This window comes from Podarcis erhardii (genome assembly GCF_964252035.2).
Source record: "Podarcis erhardii genome assembly, chromosome: 2".
Lineage (NCBI taxonomy): Eukaryota > Metazoa > Chordata > Lepidosauria > Squamata > Lacertidae > Podarcis > Podarcis erhardii.
In genome coordinates, this window is record NC_138498.1 from 103,244,210 (window position 1) to 103,266,773 (window position 22,564).

Consider the following 22,564-nt stretch of genomic DNA (forward strand, 5'->3'; position numbering starts at 1 on the left):
ACTACAACATAAAAGGTTTCTAACTGAAGAGGTGGGTTAAGATGAGTTGAGGTTTGGGTTTTCTTGTTGTGCAAAAGCCATATTATATGTACCAAACAGCCAATAATAGAAATTAACCAATGAATTGACAACTGCCCAGGATAAGTCAGGTCTCTATAGATGTTCAGTTGTTCATATGCTTTAATATGCAAGGAACTAAAGCATGCAAAACAGGGCCCAAGAGTACAGCTTCAGTTACTATTCATGTTGTCAGAAGTCTTGCCACAACTTGTGCCTTTCAGGGAGTAAGTTCTCCAGCAAAGGAAAGCTGGTTTAGTTGCCACTCTTAAAGCAGTTTAGAATCCTGTTAGGATTCTAAAGCACACATGTATTAATCCAAAAAATGAAATTCTGACTCCTAAGTAGTCAGTGTGCATTTGCCTTCATGTGGTGCCAGGATTCCACCCCCCCCCACCCCCCATATACAGGTGCATATATGAAGTTAAATTTGCATGTAAACTCATATCCAATGTTCTTTGAAAAATGTAGTGATCTGTGATAACCTTTTTTTATATAAATGATCCTCTTAAAATTAAGATAAAACTATCCTTTGTTTATAAATTTTAACACTGCAGCGTTAATTCCCTATTTTCTCCTTTCCTTTTCATTGACGTTTCTATATTGTTTTAAATACATTTTAACATAAATAATTTCGCCATTAAAAACAACAACAACCATAAATCAGATGTCTAATAAAAGCAGAGTAAAATTAATTTATTTCTAGTGCGCAGCAATCCACGAGTCCCAACTAATGCCTGATTGCATATTTAAATTTCCTCCCTGTTTTTCTACTGTTCATTCAATCTTGGATGATCCTGGCAGGGGAAAGAGGTATGTGACTAAAGTGAATGAAACAAGTCACCTCCTGTCATATTTTCGTGCATGCCCTCTCGGTGCCATGTTTCCTAATGGGATCTTCCCTGGGTCATCCTTGCTTTGTAACTCTGGAGCCAAGGAATGTAACAGCAACTTCTGTCAGAACTGCTTGTGGAATTGTAGCCCTACATGGCAGGGCCAATGTGGGGGGAAATTCTCCAGCCCGTGCATGTAGCGATGGATTTATTTTTACAAGCACTGCAGTTACATCCCAACACTTGTCCTACCTGCCTGGGCTCTTTCCTCAGCCTGTTTACCTCTGTTGCTCAGCGTACACCTGATCTCTATATAGTTTCCCCCTGCTGGTGATAAAAATAAGTGCCAAACTATTAGCTAGGATAGCTATAGCCTTCCTCTGATTTTGTCCATTGTGTGTATTGTTTTGGTATACGGTATATATAAATATATATACAATATGTACATATGGAGAGAGTGTTGATCCAAGGTTCAGGAGCGGAGCAAATTCTGCTTTCATGTTGCTGAAAGACTAGCCATGTTAATTCAGAAAGAGCATAATTCTGGGCAGCTGTGGTGGCATACGCATGGCAAATAATGCTGCTTCCCACCTCACTATCTCGCCTTTTTCATACACCTCGTAAAGGAATGAGAAATCTGCAGTTGTTCAATAGCAAGACAATGGCAACAGCTGATACAAGTGGCCAATGGCTGTGACTTTGAGGCATAGGTTCTGTAAGGGAAAGCAGTTCACCACATGTTGAGAGCTTCCACATGGAGCAATGTTGGCAAGGGACATGTCTGCAGCCACCAGTACACATGCACATGATTCTGCTAGTCCAACGTTACCCAAGGAGAATGCAAATGGACCACTGGTGAACAGCAACCACACAGGACCCTTAGCATATGAGCCCGCCTTGACTGAAAGTAGTTATCTCTTAGAGCAGGGCTGGGGAACCTGTAGCGCTCCAATTGCTGTTGGACTCCAGCTGCCATCAACCCCAGCTAACATGGCCAATATGCAGAGATGATGGGAGCTGTAGTCCAGCAACAGATTCTCCATCCTGATTTAGAGAATCAACGCAAATCCATTTTGGGTTTTATAACTCAAGAAGACTGATGTGCAACAGAGCAATCCAAACCCCTGACCTGCCATGCTGAAGGAGGTTAGGATGTGGGCAGTACCTGGATCTGCTGGGATCCACTGGCAGGGCGCAGGGAGCTCTGCCACCATTGAGGCTCCCACTGCACCCTCCAAAAGCATGGTCTCTAGTGGCATCCCCACCAGCGCAATGGGGTGTTTCAGCAAAGGGAAGGGGGTTAGCTTAGCTGGCCAATAAATCTACTGGATCTTAAGTCGACCCAGCTATCCACAACTGGCCTGATCCAGGCCTTTCTTCTCTGCTGGCATTTGCACTGCCCCCACCTCTCCTTCCTACCCAGGCCAGCACAAGCAATAGGGCCACAGATGCAGCAGTGACTTGTGCACTCTGTTCAGCCCTGCTGGGAATTAGGATTATTCCATAAAATAAGTAAGTGTAGTGTAGATTGGTGATGTTATAGATGCTACGGCCAGTTCCCTTTCCCCTTCTCCCTCCAGATTTACTGACTTCGTACCATTAAAAAGACAAAACACTCCCTTCTCTGACTTTCCATGAGTTTTCACAGGTACTTTTCAGGTCACTTAAGGTTCATTTCACACGCATCCTTTCATCACTTACTGACAACCATTTAAGATAAGCAGCATGAGCACATGGGAATGGTATTGTAGAATGCACAGTGGATGAACACACCTGTTAATGCACATACCTTTTAAAATTCCTTATACCAAGTGTAACCACGCAGAAAGGGAAACCGCTGTCTTGGGGGGGGGTATTGAGAAACATTATCAGAAAAAAGATTTCTTCCTAGTTCATAGTGGGTTTGTTAACAATTAGCAAGCACACAACACTCCTCACCCATGCCTCCCCCCTCCAAAAAAAAACAGAGAACAGTGAAGATTATCATTAAATATGTGCTGTACAATTAATTCCATTTAAGCAAAAGGGCCCTGAACTGTGTTGTTGAACAGTTGCAAAAGCTAAAGTTGCTGTTCAGATCCCAACAGACATCTTACAGCCTTTAAGTCTATGCCATTTGTCTCATTGTTTGTAAACATTTCCCTAAGTAACAGGGCTTTTTATAAGGCAGTAGCTACCATAGGCAGTCTCAGTACTGCCATTCTCTCTCCTTATGTATGTATATGTAGGAGTATGTATATATGTATTTTACCTCCTGTGAGACATGCATATATACATGAGTTCCCATGGGTGTAGGGGGGAATTGTAGGTGTGGTGATGTAGGGAGGATACTTCATTTCCATGCTTGGGACAAAGAAGGTAAGTAGGTTGCAAACTAAACTTTTCTTTGTTGAACTGGATTGTTGAGTAACACCATGTTACTTCTCTCAATTTGGAGAAAGAAGGAACGATATTCTGTGATCGCAGGGCAATAAGCTTGGCATGAATGAACACAGTGCAACCTGGCTGCTACTTACAGAGTGGAAAGCATTCTTCAGAAATGACCGTGATCCTTTCTTCTGAATTTCTAAAGCATTAGCTCTCTTTCTCTCTTTTTCTTTTTTTAACTCATAGGTATGTTTATTATGTGTGGACATTATTACTGATAGGTTTCTTCCACCCCTGCCAATCCAGTGTAATTTATAACACAGTATTTTAGTCGAGAAGATAAAGCAAACCCTGTAAAGATAACAAAAGCAATTGATAACCTGAGCCAAACAAAGCAGGAAATTGTGAACACTGTGCGATATTTTGCCAGGGAAGAAATACAGAACTTTTTAGGATTACAATCCCTTGAAATCTCTGAAAGGAATCTGATGGGCCATTGTGGAAAGCTGGACTAGATGAACCTTTGGTGTTATCCAGCAAAACTCATCTGCATGAAATTTCCATAACAACTAGTCTGTTAGAATTAAGTTTTCCCTGAAAATCTAGATATGATGCAAATCAGATATTTGTACAAATCAGATATTTACAAAGGCGACATTAATAGAAAATAACAAAGCGTTTATAGCAATTACATATAAAGTAATATAGAGCTCTTAATGTTAAAGTGTCATGGAACTATAATACTAGATAGAGATTCAAATTTATATAATCTTAAACCCTCACACCATGCCTTGATATTTCATACTATGGATCCCTTGGCACATATCCACATAGGAGTTTTCTGTGGGAACCAGTACAGTATCTGAACAAAGAGAGCCCCTTTGTGTCTGCATTGGCACATCAGAGGTACAATTCCTCCTGCCTTCCTTGGGACTTCCTGTTAAAAATTAATATAATCCATGTCATGGTGCACTGCTTGTAGTAAAAAAGGATGCCTGAGTAGGTTAAGGAATAGTTTAGAATGAGAAAGTTGGCAATTTGGGCCCTTCAGTGAATCATTTGAATGTTGATTATAAATTTCTGTTAACGTCTTGAAAATAATGCATTGCAAAACAATGTAGGGGTTCAGTCCATGTATTCATTTCTATTTGAACCGTTTCCCCCACCCACTGATTAAAATATACCATTGCAACTGACATGATTAATCACTAACAATTTCTGTTCAGTTGTATGTACTTACTCATTTTATGCACAGTGTTTCTTAGCCACCTTCCAGCAAAAATGTCCACAAAACATTTCTAATTGAAGACAGACATGTTGAATTGTAACAGTATAATTGAAACAGTATAAAACAATCATTTAAGACTACACAAATCAGCAATTGGAAATCTGCTGTTAACTCCAGAAATGACTGGCAGAATAAAGAGGTCTTCATCTGCTTCTGAAAAGAGCTTGGAGAAGAATACATAGATAGTACAAAACTAAGACATTCTCAAAGTAGGCCCAATGGATTTAAGCAGTGCTTTTTTCTTTTAAAAAATGTTTAGGAGTACTCTCATTTTCCTACTTATACTGAAATACTGCCCATCAATGAGGCCAAACTTAGAATCACAAAATGTTTAGGGCTATGCGTACCCCTGCATTCCCCCAGAAAAAAAGCACCGGATTTGAGTCAGTTGTGGTTTTCTTGGTCCTTTCTTTCAGTGGGTCTACTCTCTCTGAGTATGACCTAGTTGGATACAAACCACAGAACTCTCAGGGAAGCACATTCCATAACTCTGGGGCCACCACACAAAAGGCACTGCTCCTGTCGGATTGACAGTGTCACCTCCCCGGAGGATGGAACACAGAGCAGGACTGCATTGGCAGATTTAAAAATGGCTATTTAATCAAATATACTTAGCCTTTTCCTCATTTTCAAGTCTAACTTTTTTTCTCCCCTTGGTAAATGCTAATGACATATTTTTTACCTTGTATAAACACTAAGCTGTTGAATAGTTTCCATATTGCCTAACAGTTACTGCACAAGGTCCTGTTGACAACTCCACTCATACTGCATGTTCCTCAGCAGAAGTGATTTTAAACACGCATGCATGTGTTCCAAACACATTCACATCTGAGTCATGTATGATGTGAATGTCACTTCAGAAAAGCTGTACAGTGAATTCTCGAGGACCCATGCGCATGACAAAAGAGTTACTTCACTGATATTTCTTGGTTTTCAACTTTAGATTTATTTCCTTCTGTAGGCACACCCTGGCTTGATGCTTGATGGTTCTTCTAATGCCAGCCTTCTAAAACTGGGTGGTCATTCTTCCATTCTAAGTGGGACAAACCATCTTTAATTACCTTAAAACTTAAATGAGTTAAATTAAGGCAGGGATCTTTTTTAATTGACTGGTTGACTTTGCACTGTTAATGTGAGATGTTTTAGGGCCAGTCAGTTCCCGTGCAAGTGCTGTTCTCACATTGCAGTTGTCAGTCAGATTCTAGATGGATTTTTGATAGCTTCGTGGGAAAGAAAAGGAGAAAACCCACAAACACAGTGAAGAAACTCCCAGATGTTTTATATTTTAGACAAAGAACGAGTTTACCCCTCTAGTAAATAGCATGATCTAAAAGGAATTGAATGGGTTATTGTAAACTGAACAAGCATGCATCCTCTGTTGCATTACAGATATGTAGAGGAAGTATACAGTTCTGATTCAACGCTCCTGGAGAAGTTCCTGCCAAAAAATAGCAGGGGCTTGGTGGATACACCATATCTGCACTATGCTAGCATTTTGTACTGCTGTTCTCTTTACAATAAAGCTAGTTTCCAGTAGGATCCCCATTAGTAGTTGTTTTCAGAATGCCTACTACATGTGCAAAAATGCACTGTGCTTTAGGAGATCACTAATACTTCTTTCACTTTTTCCCCCCTACTCCATTTAAAGGCCTTTGCTTGGTGGTCAGATTTAATGGTTGAGCATGCGGAAACCTTCCTTTCCTTGTTTGCGGTGGATATGGATGCTGCACTAGAGGTCCAGCCCCCTGATACCTGGGACAGCTTTCCACTCTTTCAACTTCTAAATGATTCGCTTCGTAGTGACTGTATGTATTGTATTTGGCTATTTAATGTTCCTTCTCTGATAGGGCAAAACAGTTGTTTTCTGGTTCTTTGTGGAATAAAAGTGGCCTTTGATAATTCGTTTGACTCTCAGTGGTTTTGGGAGAAAGGCATTGTTGTTTATTCATACTCGGGGAACTATGTACCTTACATATGTAAACTCCTGTACAAAGACAGTATCAAACCTTTCTATTGCCTCATTGAAACCAGCTTATAAATGAATAACACCAGCCAGTTATGCAGTTGGTTGGTGGTACTTGTTAGCAATGCTTTTTATTAGCATGATGTGTTGAGGCCATCAATTTCAGTAGGTATACTCTGAGTAAACCTTAGCTGAATACCACTCTATATGCATAATAAATGCAAGGGAGAATCACATGTGCCACTGTAGAGTTCTTTGAAGTTTCTACTTCAGTTGCTCAAGAAGTCATGTTTCAAAGAGAAAATCAGCTTTGCTCTGTGGTAGCATGGACAGCTGTAGTAAAAACTTCAAAGAAGAAATGTGCAGAAGTTTCTAATGCATGTGCAGATCGCTGTGTTTTTTGTTTATTTTTGTTTATTATGGCTATCGTATCCTCCTTCCAATTTCTTTATGGCAATAGCTCATTAATGTAAGTTAGTGATTCCCAGCTGATGGATCAGAACTGTCTAGTTAGGATGGGGAGCCTACAACCCTGACCATTGGCTATGCTGGCTGTAACTGATGGGAGTTAGACTCCTTCATTGTCTAAAGAGCCACAGGTTCCCAAACTCTGATCTAGGTTGCGGGAACCTGCAGGCAGAGAGTGTTGAGCATTGTGTGGCAAAAAGATGTGAGTGGGATTGGTGTTTGAAGAGGGTTGAAAGGTGAATCTTAAATAAAGACAAATGTCTGTGAAATAACATCTGATCTTGCATTTTACAAATTTCATGATGAGCACTAGGTGCAAGCCTAAGGGCATTCTATACCACAAACTTCAACCCATTTAAGACTGCAATTAAACCCCACTGAATACAGTTAGATTTACTTCCAAGCAGACCTGCATCAGGTTGTGCTGCACATGTTACAGTTTCCCTTCAAGGACATGTGGAAGCCGTAGTTCCGAAGAGCAGGATACAGGGATTTTTCATGGCATTTTCCACACTCATAAAAAACTACACTTCCCATGATGCCTTCGTATTCAGTTTATATCTGTTGTTTATATGGGATCAAAGATCCAAGGTGACGCATCTAAGGGAGTCTTAATCGGTACAAAGCATCTTTAGCATTTTTGTACCCGGTACCAAGAACACAACTGTTTTGCTAATACCTGTGTTGCCACTAATGGGTATGATTTTATTGTTTGCTCGTTTGAAGAAAGATGGTAATATTGCAGTTACTAGCCTCATAAAAATCCCTGAAATGTAGAGTAAATGGTTTGGTAGCAAGGTCTTTTGTTTGGCAGGACCTTTTCTAGCTGAATTGTTTTGCCCTGTAAAGTATTGTTTTGAGCTCAAAAATTTATACTGTGTGATAAATATGACAGACTGGGTTGGTGCGAAAGACTTCTTACCATGCTTTTATTTATTTATTCTAGATAATTTGTGCAATGGAAAATACCACAAACATCTTCAAGACCTGTTTGCCCCACTTGTTGTTAGATATGTCGATCTCATGGAATCCTCAATTGCACAGTCAATTCACAGGGGATTTGAGCGGGAGTCATGGGAGCCAGTAAAGTAAGGAAACCTCCTTTGATACAATTGGAGTTTTCAGGTACAAGAGGACTCATACGCAGATGAATTAGTAAAACAGTAGATGCTCTGTGAATGTTTTTTGTTTGGGTGCAAAAAATAATAAGGTCTTGAAAGAGAAGTCCACTGGTTTTATGGAAGGCTTTATAGATGCTCTGTGGTATATTATGCATTGTTAATTTTTAATTATTTGCATTCTGGAATGCAGAGGTAGAGCATGAGTGAAAGTTCTCTCTTTTCGCTCTTTTTATCCCAACTGCTGAACACTTAAGCATAGTGCTGTGTTTTTCACTAAGCGATACTAACCACTTATGATCTAACATAGGAAAAGCTGAATCGTGGGTCAGCTGGTGGTTGTAGCTTCTTTCCATATCACTCTTGCTAGTGCTTGGGATCACTTACCACACGTGAGAGAGCAGTTGACAAGTGGTAGGATTCACCTTGCTGCTTGGAAGGATGATGATGAAGATGGCCAAGTCATTCAGGGTTGAGAGAATTCTTTTCAGAGTATTCGGCTGATCTTTGAGTTGATAGGGCCAGTGACATGGTTCCTTGCCACCTGGCTCTTGGCCTCAGCTTACAGATAATGGCATTCCTGCAGGTGATGTGGGACAAAACTGCTAAGAAGCAGCTCCTACCCCACTGCCAGTAATGCATAAATGAACCTTACATCTAAGACTCAAGCCTAAATCCAGGTACTCAAGAGTAACTAAACTAGTTTGTGCACCTGAGCCTTATGGTTCTAACCTGCAACACTTATGTTCCTTACGAGAGAAGTAGGGGAAAACTTATTCTTTTCCATATTCAAATGCATTATTGTTGTTATTTTTTTTGTTGTTGTTATATCAAACATGTGATGGCATGTAAAAAGCCTGATCTTAGACCTGATGCCATTGAGTGGTTCTCTAATAACTGTCGTGTTCCCAGTACTCGTGTGAACTGACTCTGAGTTTCTTATTGGGAAGCAATTTCTTCTTTTGACCTACCATCAAGCTAAAAGCATTCAGAAAAAAAGATGGAAGCTTTCAGGGAAATTTGCCCAAAGGTGGAATTGCGTGTTACTTGCCAAGACATGTAATGAAATGGTGAAAACCACCTCTAAGGGGCAAATGTGCTTCATGGGGAGGCTCTTTTCACCAAAGAAAACTGGTTCTTGTCTCAAAACATGTTTGGAAAATACATTAATAGTTGCACCATAAAAATTGTGTTTTACATTTTATTTTAGGCAACAATACTGAAACATATACTTGAGAAATAGTGCGCGCATATATGCACTTTGTAGTTTTAAATGAATTTAGATTTTCTTTTTCTTTTTTACATGCCGCTCAGTCTATTAGGTCCAAGCCAGAGTCCACAGTTTATTTATTCCACATTAGTTCCATGATCTGCATAACTGAATTGTGGTTTGCAGTCACTTTTTTTTTTCCTGCACATGTTCTCTTTCTTATAAAAGTCTGCTGCTTTTGAATAGCAATCTCTGTTTCTAAATTAATTCAGGGATATTTAATTGTATCACAGTCGCTTACCTTGTGCATGAAGATCTATTGATTTTAGTGGTAATGTTGTGCAGGAAAGCTGTGCAGGGCTTTCTCTTTATATATTATCTTTAAAAGTTGTATAAAGGTGGATGGATTTTTTTTTAGAAATGCCCTTCAAGCCTAACATGGCCACAGTCCAGTAGCAACTGGCATATTGAAGTGCCATTGGTTTCAGCCAGAGACTTGAGGATGTAGTTAACTCTCCTGTTAAAATCTAAGGGAATTAAACGTGTGTCTTTGGCTGAATCATGCCACGTGGTGCGGGCGGTGGAGGGATTACACTCGTCTATTTATACCAATCTTTTGTCAACTTCACTAAATGCTTACACTGGATTTGTATTTAAGGGTATGTGCCATTTTTGATTTGCAAACGAAAATGTAAATTCATGAAGACTTTGTTGAATTTTGAATATGCTGGTGAAAAGAGAGTGATCCAAATCAGAAACAGGTGGTGCTGCTTGATGGGGAGAATGGTGCCAACAAGTGGAAGAAGAATATTGAAGCTACTGATTTGAACCACTGGTCCATCTAACTAAGACACCAGCCATGGTTCTCCTGGACTTCAGACAGCAGCCTCCCCCAGCCCATAACTGAAATATGAAATAAAGCAATTGCAGTAAAACAACATGGCAATTAAAATGGTAGACACCAAAGGACACCAAGGAGTGCAGATCTTTGGACTGGCCACAGAGCACTGCCACCAGACTGCACACATCTGGGCACTCTAGTTGTGCCCTAACAAACTTGGCAACATTGCAGGCAATTCTGGAGCACACATCACAGATCTTACATGCAGTCGCCTAAGCCATCTTTGGCTGGCCCTGGTGATTCCCAGGCTGTTTACTCTGGATGAGTTCTGCAAGCCAGTAGAGTTGTTCTACTGCAGGAGATTCCAGACTGCTTTACTTTTGCAAGCAGTCGTCCTATTCCATTACATCTTTGAGAAGAAAAGGCTAAGGAGTAAACCGTACACAAATCCGGAGTGGAGTCTCAAATATTGTTGGATGGCATCTTATACTCCTCTTTCCAGCAATTCCTGCAGCCAAGCTGGTGCCAAATGCACTGCTCTGCTTTCCTTTAGACCACACTGGCGATGCCAATAAGAGGGTCTTGTCCTCTGGTCACCCCTGGACCTCCATACACACTGCCCAGGCTTGTGCCCTGGACAGATCACTTTGGTGCTGCTAATGCAGCAAAAACAACACAGGAGGCAATACTGGTCTCTGCAGCCATAGCAGGCTCTATCATTCTCCAGCAGTCTGACTTCACCCCTGGAGGCGCACTCCATTGTCTCTCAAGACAGACAGATGCCAACAACAACAACAACCTGTTCTGAACATCATTAAGAAGTCATCCTGTCTTTCAGGAGGATCTACTCAGCAGCCATTTACTCTTCTGACATAGGAAGAAGGGGAGCAGGATGGACTGCCTTTTCTCCTTTCAGGACTCAGCTTGCCATATCATAGTGTGAATTACCTTCAGCTTGTCCATGTTGTGTAGGAGGAGCTTTATTTCAGTCAGAGTTCTTCCCACCTACCACTGAGACAAAGACTCGGAATCCCATTGCTAATTACAGTGGTACTTTGTACAGAGAGGCTGCCTCCCCTGCTCTTGGAGTCCAGCCATAGACTGAATGCGGGGATGAGGGACCTGGGGAAGTCCAGATGTCATTGGACTCCAGCTCCCATTAGTCCCAGACAGCAAGGCCAGTAGGTATGGTAGTCCAAGAACTTTTGAAAGGCCACAGATTCCTCATCCCTGGTGCAATCACCATAAGCCAATGGTTGGAAGCCACTGCTTTAGCATATATAGGGTTTTCAGCCTTAGTTAATAACAAAGCTAACAATGTGACCTCCGTTCAGTGTAAATTATTATCGGCAAATATTCGCTTCCCATTGGAGAGAATTGGAGAAAAGCTTTCAACTTTATCTGGAAGAGAAAGCAAGAGATGCATATGTCTCACGGAGCCTTCTGCTATCTTGCTTTGAATCATTAGGTCAAATTGTGTGGATGGAATCTCATTACCTCTCGCAGGCCAAGAAGTTCTATCACAACACAGAGTCTTTAGAATAGACCTTTTGACATGCCTGCCTGCAAATCAAGGTTGAAATATATGGCACTTTATTTAACCTAACCAGATGGCTCTATAAGAGATTGTAGATTTAAAAAAAAAAAAATCATCATAGCAAAATGCTGCAGAGCACCTTTGAAATTGACTCGAGCCATACATAGAGATAAGTGTTGAAAGCAACAAAGAGTCCCTACAAATGCTGTATAAATATGCCTCTCTTTGTTTTATTTTATTATTGCTATTATTTCACTCATTCTGCAAAAGCTGCAAACCTTATCAAGATGAGTCGTCTTGCTTTTTGAAAGGTTTGCACAGCTTGGTAATTGTGGACAAAACTATGTAGGGGAAATTAATCGAAGCAAGGCAGCAACCCTAACACAATTTTCCGAAACACTGGATATGTAAGATAAATCTATTCTCGGAGATTAAATGCAGACAGTCACATGAGGTAAGGGATCAAAGCAACAGCACCTTTGGACTCATTGCTTGATGAGCTCCATGGTATTCAGCAACCACCCAGATATCAATGCACTGAGGAATTTGGTCAACAGAACTTGGCTCATCTGGAGCAAGGTCACGGTACACAGGTCAGCTACCACACGAGAAAGGGCAGCAGGACAAGCATGTTAGCTCCACCCACATCCATTTTCATCAGCTGCCTTGAGTTGACTTTCTGCAGCAGAGAGCCTCCTGTATCTATGTGTGCTTCCTGTGTGTTTTGGGGAACAGAGCAAGTAAAGCTAACATACTTGTTCTTGCTGGAGCCCCCTCACTCACACCTACATACAGGGCAACTTGCCTGTGTACATAATGCCTGAATAGGGCTTGTGTGCCCTTTACAGGAAATCATTTAAGAAAAATGCATTATTTTCATTAATACTGCACTTTGATGCGATTTGATGTCATTGTTAAGAGTAATGACTACCACAGAAATAAATAAATATTTTTATAAAACAAAGAAGTTCAAAACCCCACCCCCGGGGGGGGGGGAATAGGCTGTAGGCCCTGAGAAAGAGAGCATCAGTACTCACCGAAAAAGCCTTTCTCATATTTCATCCACCAGATGGTGCCCAGAACTTTCCATATACCGTATTTTTCCGTCTATAAGACGCCCCCATGTATAAGACACCCCCTATTTGGGGGGACTCAGATTTAAGAAAATGGGGGGAGATGGGAGATGGTCCCATGTATAAGACAACCCCTAATTTTTAACATTATTTTTTTAGGGGGGGAAACCTAGTCTTATACATGGAAAAATACGGTATCTCTGAGGATGTTGGTCTCCCCACATCTGGGGCTGTATGCCAGCCTTCCAACAGCCTTCGGAATTGGAAGTTATTGCAGGGGGCGGGGAACCGGAGGAATTTACTAAAGATGGTGGTTGTAGCTACATGCAAGGACATGATTGTGGTGGCTAACCCCCGGTTCTTAAGGGACACAAGGTATGGCAGGACCTCTCATGCCTAAGGGGAGTCTGGGCCCACCCCGGCATGACACCTAAAGGCTTCAAAGGAAGACGATGCCCTGGAGTAAGCTTGGAATGTGGAAGGCGCAATGGACTGTAATACTCGCTGCATCACGCTGTGCCTCCAAGTGCCCACAGATCCTCAGGAAAGGGCCCTGACTCCAACTGAGCCCCGGGTGCCAGAGCTCAAAAGCGATCCTCCTGAAATTGTGCTATTACTGGAACAAAACTGGCTGAAAAGGAGATCTTAGCCAGCTGGAGCACAAATGCCCATAACAACCTCAGGTCCTGCCAGAAGGACAGCTTGGCCAGAACCCTCACCACCACTTGATTGTCAGACCCTGAAGTTCCGGCATTCCTCAACCCAGATATGTACAGCCACCAGGATGGGGAAGAATTCTAGGAAGGTAAGGTCGCATGTGATCCTTTCTCCCTCCAATGAGCAGGCCATGGCTGGGAGCACCAACAACCCTTGAAGTAGACCCCGAAGCCTAGGCTGCTGGAGGCATCGGAATGGGCCTGGGAATTGTGGCGAGTGACCAATAGAACCTGCCAGAAGGAATCCTCATTGTATGCTTGCAGGAATACCGACCACACAGCTGACGGTAAGCAGTCCTTACCTTGCTCCCTCATGGAAGTCAGTGGTCGTTCTGGCTGCCTTGCCCTCCCCTAGCAGTAGCCAAGCTTGCTGTCGGCTACGCACAAGCAAGCACAGGGCCCATATCTGCCCCATGGGCATTAGACAATCTGCATTAGCTTATCCAATTTGAATGCAGCACAAGGGATACTTTTATAAGAGAGAAATGTGTGCAGTGATATTAATAAGCCTTGTCATTTTTCACGCGTGCCGTTCTGTGGCTCTAGTAACACCCAGGTGCTATTACTGTTAGGTGCAACTCCGATAACTTGGCTGAAACTTCAAATCAGATAATTAGATGTGTAAATAAGATCAGATGCCCCTGCCCCCCCCCAAAAAAAAGTCCAAATAGAGAAGCTCAGAAATAGACTTTTCTTACATATACTGCAGTATTTTAGTTTACTGTGAAAAAGAAACTGAGTTGTAATATGGCTTTTAAAAGAAATGGAATAAAAAGGTATGTGTGGATACAGCACCATATAACAACATTGCATTAATACTTGACTGCGAGGGAAGAAAATATTTTATTAATAGTAAACCTTTGGGTGATACCCAACATTACTCATACTCAGAGTATACCCATTTATATCAGTAAGTATGGCTAATATTGCTTATCACTGTAAAACTACAGTAATGCACATTTTATTAGTTGAACACTGAATACCCAGTGTCTTTTAAATATTATAATAAGCATCTTTTTAAAAAAATGTATTTATATGTGATTGACAAGCTTAAGTTGCTTTTCTTCATGAATTTACATGCCTTCAATTAATTTCTTAACATTTGATGTCCAACTGAATATGCCTATCAATCTTGGAATTTGTAACAGATTCTCAGCCATTCTGAGAACTCATTTCCAATTTGGATTAAGAGGCATTCATTTGCCTGTGTTAAAGGGTTATGCAATATTTTAGGTTGCAAACAAATTGCAAATCGGCATATAATTATGAAATAAGCAGGTCCCACTGAAAAGTCCATAATTGCCTTCTGGATTGCAGCCTTAACTAGAAAAATAAAACCACCAGATTGGAGGCAACAGTTCCATTAATTAAAACACAGTGGATTGGATCCTTACTTAAGAGTAGACCTCATTACAGTCAATGGGACTTAAGTCAGTCATCAGTATCATAGATCCCATTGGTTTCAATGGACTACTCTAATTATGACAACGTCTAGATCTAGCCGTATTTAAGAACAGATCTCTTCTTTCCCCCTTTCATGGGTGCCAGAGGAAGGCCTCAAGATTTCCATTGTACTCATGGGTGTCTTGTTGGTGACCTAAGGTGATATCCAACTAAGTCATACTACTAATCAATTTCAGTGGGTCTACTCAGAGTATCGCTGGATCTCATCCTTCCCTCCACCCATATGCCAAACCTTCCTACTCTATTATAGTTGAAGCAGAAGGGATTTTTCACTTGGTGGTGACTCAACATTCTGCATCTGGAATGGTTTGAAAACATTGCATCCTATTTACATGGAGTAAAGGCAACACAAATACATACCTGGGCAAAAGTGGCTTGGAAAAACAGCCGAACACACAGAGGTTCACTGCACAAAAAAATCTAACTCAGTGTCTGTGTTCAAATACATCGGCTGGAATCCAAACAAAGAATAGGTGTGCACAGAGCAGAATCATAGACGAACAACCAGAGTTTTGCTTTTAGGTTTCCATGGAACGTTTTCACCTAGGCCTGTCCTTTGCACATGCATACCACTTCTTTGAACCCTTAGCCTTAGATGCACTTTCCCTGTGACATCCCACTTGAGATTATACTAAAATGTGGGCTGTATAATACGGCTGTAGCCAGTGTGCTGCCCTACAGGTGTAGGAGCAGCCAGCACTGAGTGATGATGCCACACTACTGCCTACCTGAGAGTGGCATCATTGTGGCTTACCAAGGTTAGAAGCAGAGCAGGACGGTGGCAAGGTCAGTGCTTTGCTGGTGCACGCTGCCGCCTCGATGTTGCTGCCACCCTGCCCAGACCGGTCATGGTGAGTGGCAGCGTTGCCACTGTTGGGAGAACAATGGTGACTGTTAGGCGACAATTCTCATGATCTCTGACATTTGGCCTCTAGCTGTGGTTGATGGGAGTTAAAGCCCAACAACTTCAGGAGGACACAGCATTGGCTCCCCGTGGTGTCAGTCACATTTTGGCATGGGACAAGCAGATGATGCCAATCAAAAATAAAAGAAATCGATATGCAAAATGTTGACCACCCTCGCATACCAGTAAATTTCTCAAGTGTACAGTTCTTTCTATGACTTTAATCTGATTGCTGGGATTTGCTTTCATAATGAAACTGCAAGGAATTTCTGAATTAATCTTGCTCTGTTGTGGGTGGTATATAATTGTATGGAGAAGAGTTTCATTTCTCTTTAAGCTGGGCAGATGGTAGTTAAATCATTTTGCTTTTTATATATAAAAAAAGAATGATATGAGAGTATATCTTTCTTACTGTCATCTCTGGAATATGTCTGCTATAACCAGCTGTCCTCAGTGAGCATTGTTTATGTCTAAAATGTTTGTTTCCTGTTGAGAGCATCATAAAAATCCTCAGAGAGTGAATTTCTAGGTACCAAAACTGCAAGATGTTTTCACTCGTGAGGTCATTATTCTGGTCACATCTGTTTCATCAGATGAAGCGTCTACAGTCACTAACCCTCCCGTGTGTGTTTTTATGGAATATGTATTTTATTACATGATAATGTCTTCAATAGAGTCAGTCAAATCACATTTCAGGTACCAGGCCTGCTGGAATCATAGCTCTCATTGTAGTGATAAACTTTTATCTAGGCTCCACTGCACCACTTCAGATGAGTACATGACCGAATGCTTCTCTATACAAAAAAATGCCCCCCTCTCCAAGTAGTTATCATAAAGTAGGGTTTCAGCCTAGCTTTCTTCCTGGTTTGTTATATACAGGGGATTTCCTGGCATGGAGGAGTATTCAGTTATGTGAGCCACTTCCTGCAGTCAAATGCTGCTGGTCAGACATGGTCTTTACCACTCCTTTGGGAGCCAGGTGTTAGCCTAAGAGGTTGCACTTGCTCATCAGAGTGTTCTTGTTTGGTTTTTTCCTCCAGTAGCCCCAGAAAACTTATCACCTTGTTGTCAATTAACATCATTAATTGGGAATGGGATCATGTGATCATAGAATTGTAGAGTTGGAAGGGACCCCAAGGGTTATCTGGTCCAACTTCCTGCAATGCAGGAATCTCAGCCAAAGCATCCATGACAGATGGCCATCCAACCTCTGCTTAAAAACCTCCAAGGAAGGAGAGTCCATCACCTCCTGTGGGAGTCTGTTCCCCTATAGGACAGTTCTTCCCATTCACAGCAGGGGCTTCTAATTTTGCTCTGGAGGTTAGCCGATTCCATATTTAAGTCATGGGGAATATATGAGAATAATGGGTGGAAGTCAGCGCAGCACTAAGGAGCTTTTTCCATCAGTGCAAACATTTATGATTGCCCCATGGAATTATCTCCCTCTCCTCCCCACTGCGTACTGTCCTGGCAGTTCTCCTGCCCCTCCTGAGCAGATTTGGAGTAGGTGAAGCTCCCTTTCACTAGTGGGAATCCTTGTGTTTGCTTTCACTAGCTGAATGCACATCACACTGAAAAAATGTACCCAAATCTCACTGTGTCCCAGAGCACTAAAAAGTGCTTCTCTATTACTACTACTGCTACTACTACTATTACTATTATTAATCATATATGTATGTTACTATTGCTAATCCTGATCTGCAGTGTCTGGGGCTGAAGTAGGTTTTGAACTCATATTTCAAGTCTATAGGGTAGCAAATCCTCAATCGTACAAGCTCATTCCTTCAGGCATTCGTTTTGTCACTAGAATTAGGAACAAAAATGTGAGTATAGATTGCATAACAATCCCCAGGAAAGAAAAGAAAAATGAAAGAGCCACAGCCCTGCACATATTTAATTTGGGAGTAAATTTCATAGAATACATTACAACTTAGACATACATAGAACTGCAGCATAAGGATGCAATCCTTGGCACATTTATTGGGAATAAGTCCTGTGAAATCAGCGGACCTTAGCTCTTGTTCATATTCATAAAACTAGACTGCTGGAATTTCTCATGCTACTGGAAAATCAGCCTTGGATTCCTGAAGCCAGTTCAATCAGAAAACCCAGAGTGAAGTCCCTAAAATGGTTGGATGGTGTCTTGTACTCCTATTTCTGGCAACTTCTGCAGCCAAGCCGGTGCCAAATGTATCGCTCTCATTTCCTTTGGACCACATTAGCTCCTGGAAAATCAGCCTTGGATTCCTGAAGCCAGATCAGTCAGAACGTTTGCAAGTCTCCCTGGGTTCTGGTAGCTCCACAAGCTTCCCCTACCCTCTGTGCCACAGGCCAGGAGATCTCTGCACCTGCTTACAAATCCCCTATAGAGGCTTACAAATCCTCTATAGTTCAGTTCCGCTGTGGACAGAACCACACATACACCACCCAATTCTGTTTTGAGCAGAGTTTGGTGATAATCACTATCAACAAACAATAGGTAACTTTCTGTGGCTGCCAAAGATTACCCACACATGTAAGAATTCTCTGTTCACTTGGATGGGAAAGACATCTATGTGTGTCCATTCCCACTCAACTGAAATAAATGGGAAATCCTATTCTCCAAGTATAGGAGCTCTGTGTCTCATCAAGAACTTATGGCCACATAGAATAATAGGATCAGGGATTTATTTGTGTATGCCCAAATTTGAGGTTGTTGAGCTATTTTTAGTACAGCCCAAAGTTCTTGAGCTTTTTGTCAAGATCGTTTTTGAGCTAATTTTTATGTAAAATCTGCAAAAACTGCATTACCGACCTGGGCTGCCATGTGTCCAAAATTTCCCAGTATTCTGAATATGTCCGGGAAATCCTGGACATATGGCAAACCTACTCAAATTGTAGGAAGTGTTTGTTTCAGTCGTTGAGAGTTTGAATACTGTCCCCTGAGTCCGTAACAAAAAAATGTATTTATATGGAGAAAGGAAGTTCAAATTCTATATTCATTGGCTATCCCTATTTTAAGAAAACAAACAAACCATCATTTAAAATAATATTCCTCTTGAAACTTATAGTGCAATCCCTATGCATATTTACTCAGAAGTAAGTCCCGCTGTGTCCAATGGGGCTTACTCCCTAGTAAAGTGTATATGGGACTGCGGCCTTAGGGTAACTATGTCATTATGTCCTCCCTGTTGTACATTTGGATCCCTGAAGTACGTTCCCTCCTTGTAAATAGGAACCAGTCTCTGTGCTTTGAAAAGTCCTCAGGATCTATGTAGGTTACGTCCTTCTGTATTGATGTTTTAATTTGCTACTTTATAAACGTCTCTTCTTTCGTTTTCGTCCCGGCTCTCTTTTCTTTTCAGCAACTTGTTGTTTGTCATTGTTCTTTTTAATTGCAGACTGCTTTAAAAACAAACAAACCCCCAAGCCTTCCATATTCATGCTTCTCTCTGAAATGTTTTTGGTTTGGGTCTTTTGACTGTCGTCTCGCTGTGAACTTTGCAGATTTGTTTACGAGTGCCACTGTGCTTCTGCTGCATCTGCATTGTCACTGTGATGGTATTTTTTTCTTTTTCTGTCTGTTTCTTCCACAGGAGTTTAACAAGTAATCTGCCCAATGTGAACCTACCAAATGTGAATCTCCCCAAAGTTCCAAATCTACCAGTTAACATCCCGCTAGGCATCCCCCAAATGCCTGCCTTTTCTGCACCGTCATGGATGGCTGCTATATATGATGCTGAGTGTGTATTCAGTTCAATAGATCTCATTTAAATCAAAAGTTTCCTTGGCATGGATATGGATTGTTTATTTCTCTTCGTCAGACTTTGCTAGAGCCTCTTTAAGAGAACAAGCGAGATTGACGTCTCTTTCTAGAGGAGGACTAAATTTGGCGTGCGTTCTGTTAAAATTTAGCACGGGTGTCTGTATCGAATGCATTTTTTTTCCCTTCCACACTTGACACTTGTCAACATACCTGTTGATAAGATTTGGATCGGGCGCACCAAAAAATACTATTGTGTTGGTTGCGAACCGTGAGATAAGTGTCAAGGATGTGTGCTATTTAAAAAGGAAAAGGAAACTATCCTGCGCTCAGCTAATTTTGCCTTTATCTTTATTGGGATCTAAAAGCCCATACGCTTCACCTGATTGTTCCTGCTTTCCTAAATGATTGTTAAAAAGAAAGAAAACAACATTTACACTGTTGGAATAAGTGCTTTCAGAGTTGGCCCTAGCATATTGAATCACCTGCCTCAGGCGCAGGTTGGGAGGGGCAGCTGAATGAGCACTTTCTTGCTGCTAGCAAATCAGAACTGGAATGCCCCTTTGCCACCTGCTGGCCTGGACACTTTGGCAAAGCCTTGTGAAACTTCAGGTGGCTCCTCTGTGGTGCCTCAAGCATGGGGCGGTTTCCGATGCTGCGAAATGCAGTAGCGAAGGGGGCTGCCTGGTCCTAGATGGCAAAGTTGCTTGAGCCCAACCCTAAATACTGCTGGAAGCTCTGCATCCCAAAGTTGCTGTTGCTTAGATAGTTTTACTCAAGTTATCTAGGACTATGGCCTGGCACACCAGTCCTATAACCACATTACAAAGGGAAGTGGGGAAACCATGGCAGTCTCTGACCATCATGAGCTGAGGTCTTCCATTCCTGCAGACAGCTAACCCTTGCAAGTAGCTGCTCGCATAGGTCTCCTTGCATGAGTAGTGGAATGTCAGAAGAGAAAACTCAGGCAGGATTTACGCTCCTCTTCTTCTGTGAACAGGAAAGCTGCAGCTACATAGGAACATAAGAAGCTGCCTTATAATGCATTGGACCATTGGTCCATCTGGCTCAGTATTGTCTACACCAGTGTTTCCCAAACTTGGGCCTCTAGCTGTTATTGGACTACAATTCCCATCATCTCTGACCACTAGTCTTGCTAGCTAGGGATGATGGGAGTTGTAGTCCAAAAACAACTAGAGACCCACGTTTGGGAAACATTGGTCTACACTGAATGGCAGTGGATCCCTAGGGTTTCAAGAAGGAGTTTCTCCCAGCCCTACTTGGAGATGACAGTGGGGACTGAAGCTGGGACCTGGCCAGTACATCCAGAGAGGCAAATGTATATGAATGGTTTCAGTCTCACTCCAAATTGCCCCATGGAAGTCAGTGGGACGCATTTGGAGCGACCAAAGTAAGCATAGCCCTGCCAGAAGTGTGAGTGTAAGCACAGATGTCAACTTCCCACCCACAAGTGTCACTTCTGTGCTTCAGCCAACCTCCCAACCTGCCTACCTTCTTACAACCCATCTAGAGAGGGGTCGCTGGCTGTCATCTTCCTCCTCCTCTGTCTCAGTGTTCACCTTGCAGGGAGGAGGGTTCAGAAAAAACTGGAACTAGTTGGCACTGCCTGTTGTTGGCTATGGCGCCACCTACTGTTGGGCTCCCTGCTTTCCACCCTACCAGGCCCAATCCAAGCACGACAAAGCTTATCGTACTGCCTTTTTGAACAATCATTTGGGGACAGGAAACTGTATTCAAATTTTAATCTAAAGGCCATTTCCACCAAAACGTTATGATTTTGAAAAGCAAGTCAAATGAATCACTGTACAAGAAAATGCTGTATTCATCTATTAAATTGTATATAGAGAGTTCTTTAAAAAGTACCAGAACTGATAATTCCATGAAATGCAACTCATATTCATGCTAAGCTGGTTTATTAAAGGCTAGACTAGACTAGGCAGTATGTGTAAATAGTTAACTGACAGTTTTACTTTCTCTCTGTGCATGCTCTGTGATAATTGTTTTGTTTTGTTTTCGAAAAGATAAGAATCAAGGCCTCAATCCTGGACATGCTTACTCATGAGTAAGTCTCATTGAATGACTTGAATGTCACTTTCTCATGAGGGCATGCATTTAGGATGGCATTCAAAGACAAAGCAGTCATCTTAAGTTTCGCGTATGTTTTTTTTTTAAAGAATAAAACTTGAGCACAAATTCATCTTAAAAGCAGTATGATGGGGGAAAAATGAGCTACTGAACTTGTCAGCTTTAAGCCAAATGTGTGATATTGCCCTCCGCTTTTCAAAATCCAGTGAACTCTTCAAATGGGAGATACAAAACAACCCAGAGATTATTTTTTTATTTGAAAATTCTGGAAGCAGATGGGTATCGCCATGTTGTAATACTAAATACCAGGTTTTTTCCTCCATTCCTGGATATCTGATTGCTTCAAACATAAATACACTCTATTCCAAAGGCAGGATTAGACTGGATTTAAAAAATAATAATAAAGAGAAGGTAATTATTCTCAAAGTATGTTTAAATCAGAAGAACTGAAATGATGCTTAGCCAATTATGCCACTGTTATGATGTGCGCTACTTCTATGCTTACCAACCATTCAAGAAAAAGCCTGATTCTCTTATCTTTTCATTGGGCCCATCTCCCTTCTACCCATTAAGGACATGTTTCAATGTTTTCACGCCATTACATAGATATGTCTATTTATTACAACTGAGTCGATGCATTCTTTGGGGAAAAAATACCTTTGTTAGTGCAGGATTCAAAGGACTGCGCCCCCCCCCCCCGGCATGTTGGGAATATAGTCTTCACGCTGCAGTAGCCATGTGTGCATTTAGCTATATCTTCCCTTCTGTAGCATTAACTCAATGCAGCTGGCATCTGTCACAATAGAAACACCCATCCTTATTTGTTTCTATAGACGATATCAGCATGACCTGGTAATGCATGGTGTGTAAATACAAA

General features: G+C 41.6%; 1 protein-coding gene across 12 annotated transcripts in view; it reads left to right on the forward strand.

The window, feature by feature from the left end:
* Positions 1–22,564, forward strand: part of CADPS (calcium dependent secretion activator) — a 336,635-nt gene that overhangs the window by 239,000 nt on the left and 75,071 nt on the right. For 7 of the 12 annotated variants that reach the window (XM_081852319.1, XM_081852323.1, XM_081852324.1 and 4 more), the window contains 3 exons: positions 6,194–6,350; positions 7,923–8,064; positions 19,415–19,561. In XM_081852319.1, the coding sequence (XP_081708445.1) occupies positions 6,194–6,350; positions 7,923–8,064; positions 19,415–19,561 (446 nt within the window). The remainder of the gene's footprint in view (positions 1–6,193; positions 6,351–7,922; positions 8,065–19,414; positions 19,562–22,564) is intronic. The other 5 variants (XM_081852328.1, XM_081852329.1, XM_081852330.1 and 2 more) reach the window with 1 other exon arrangement.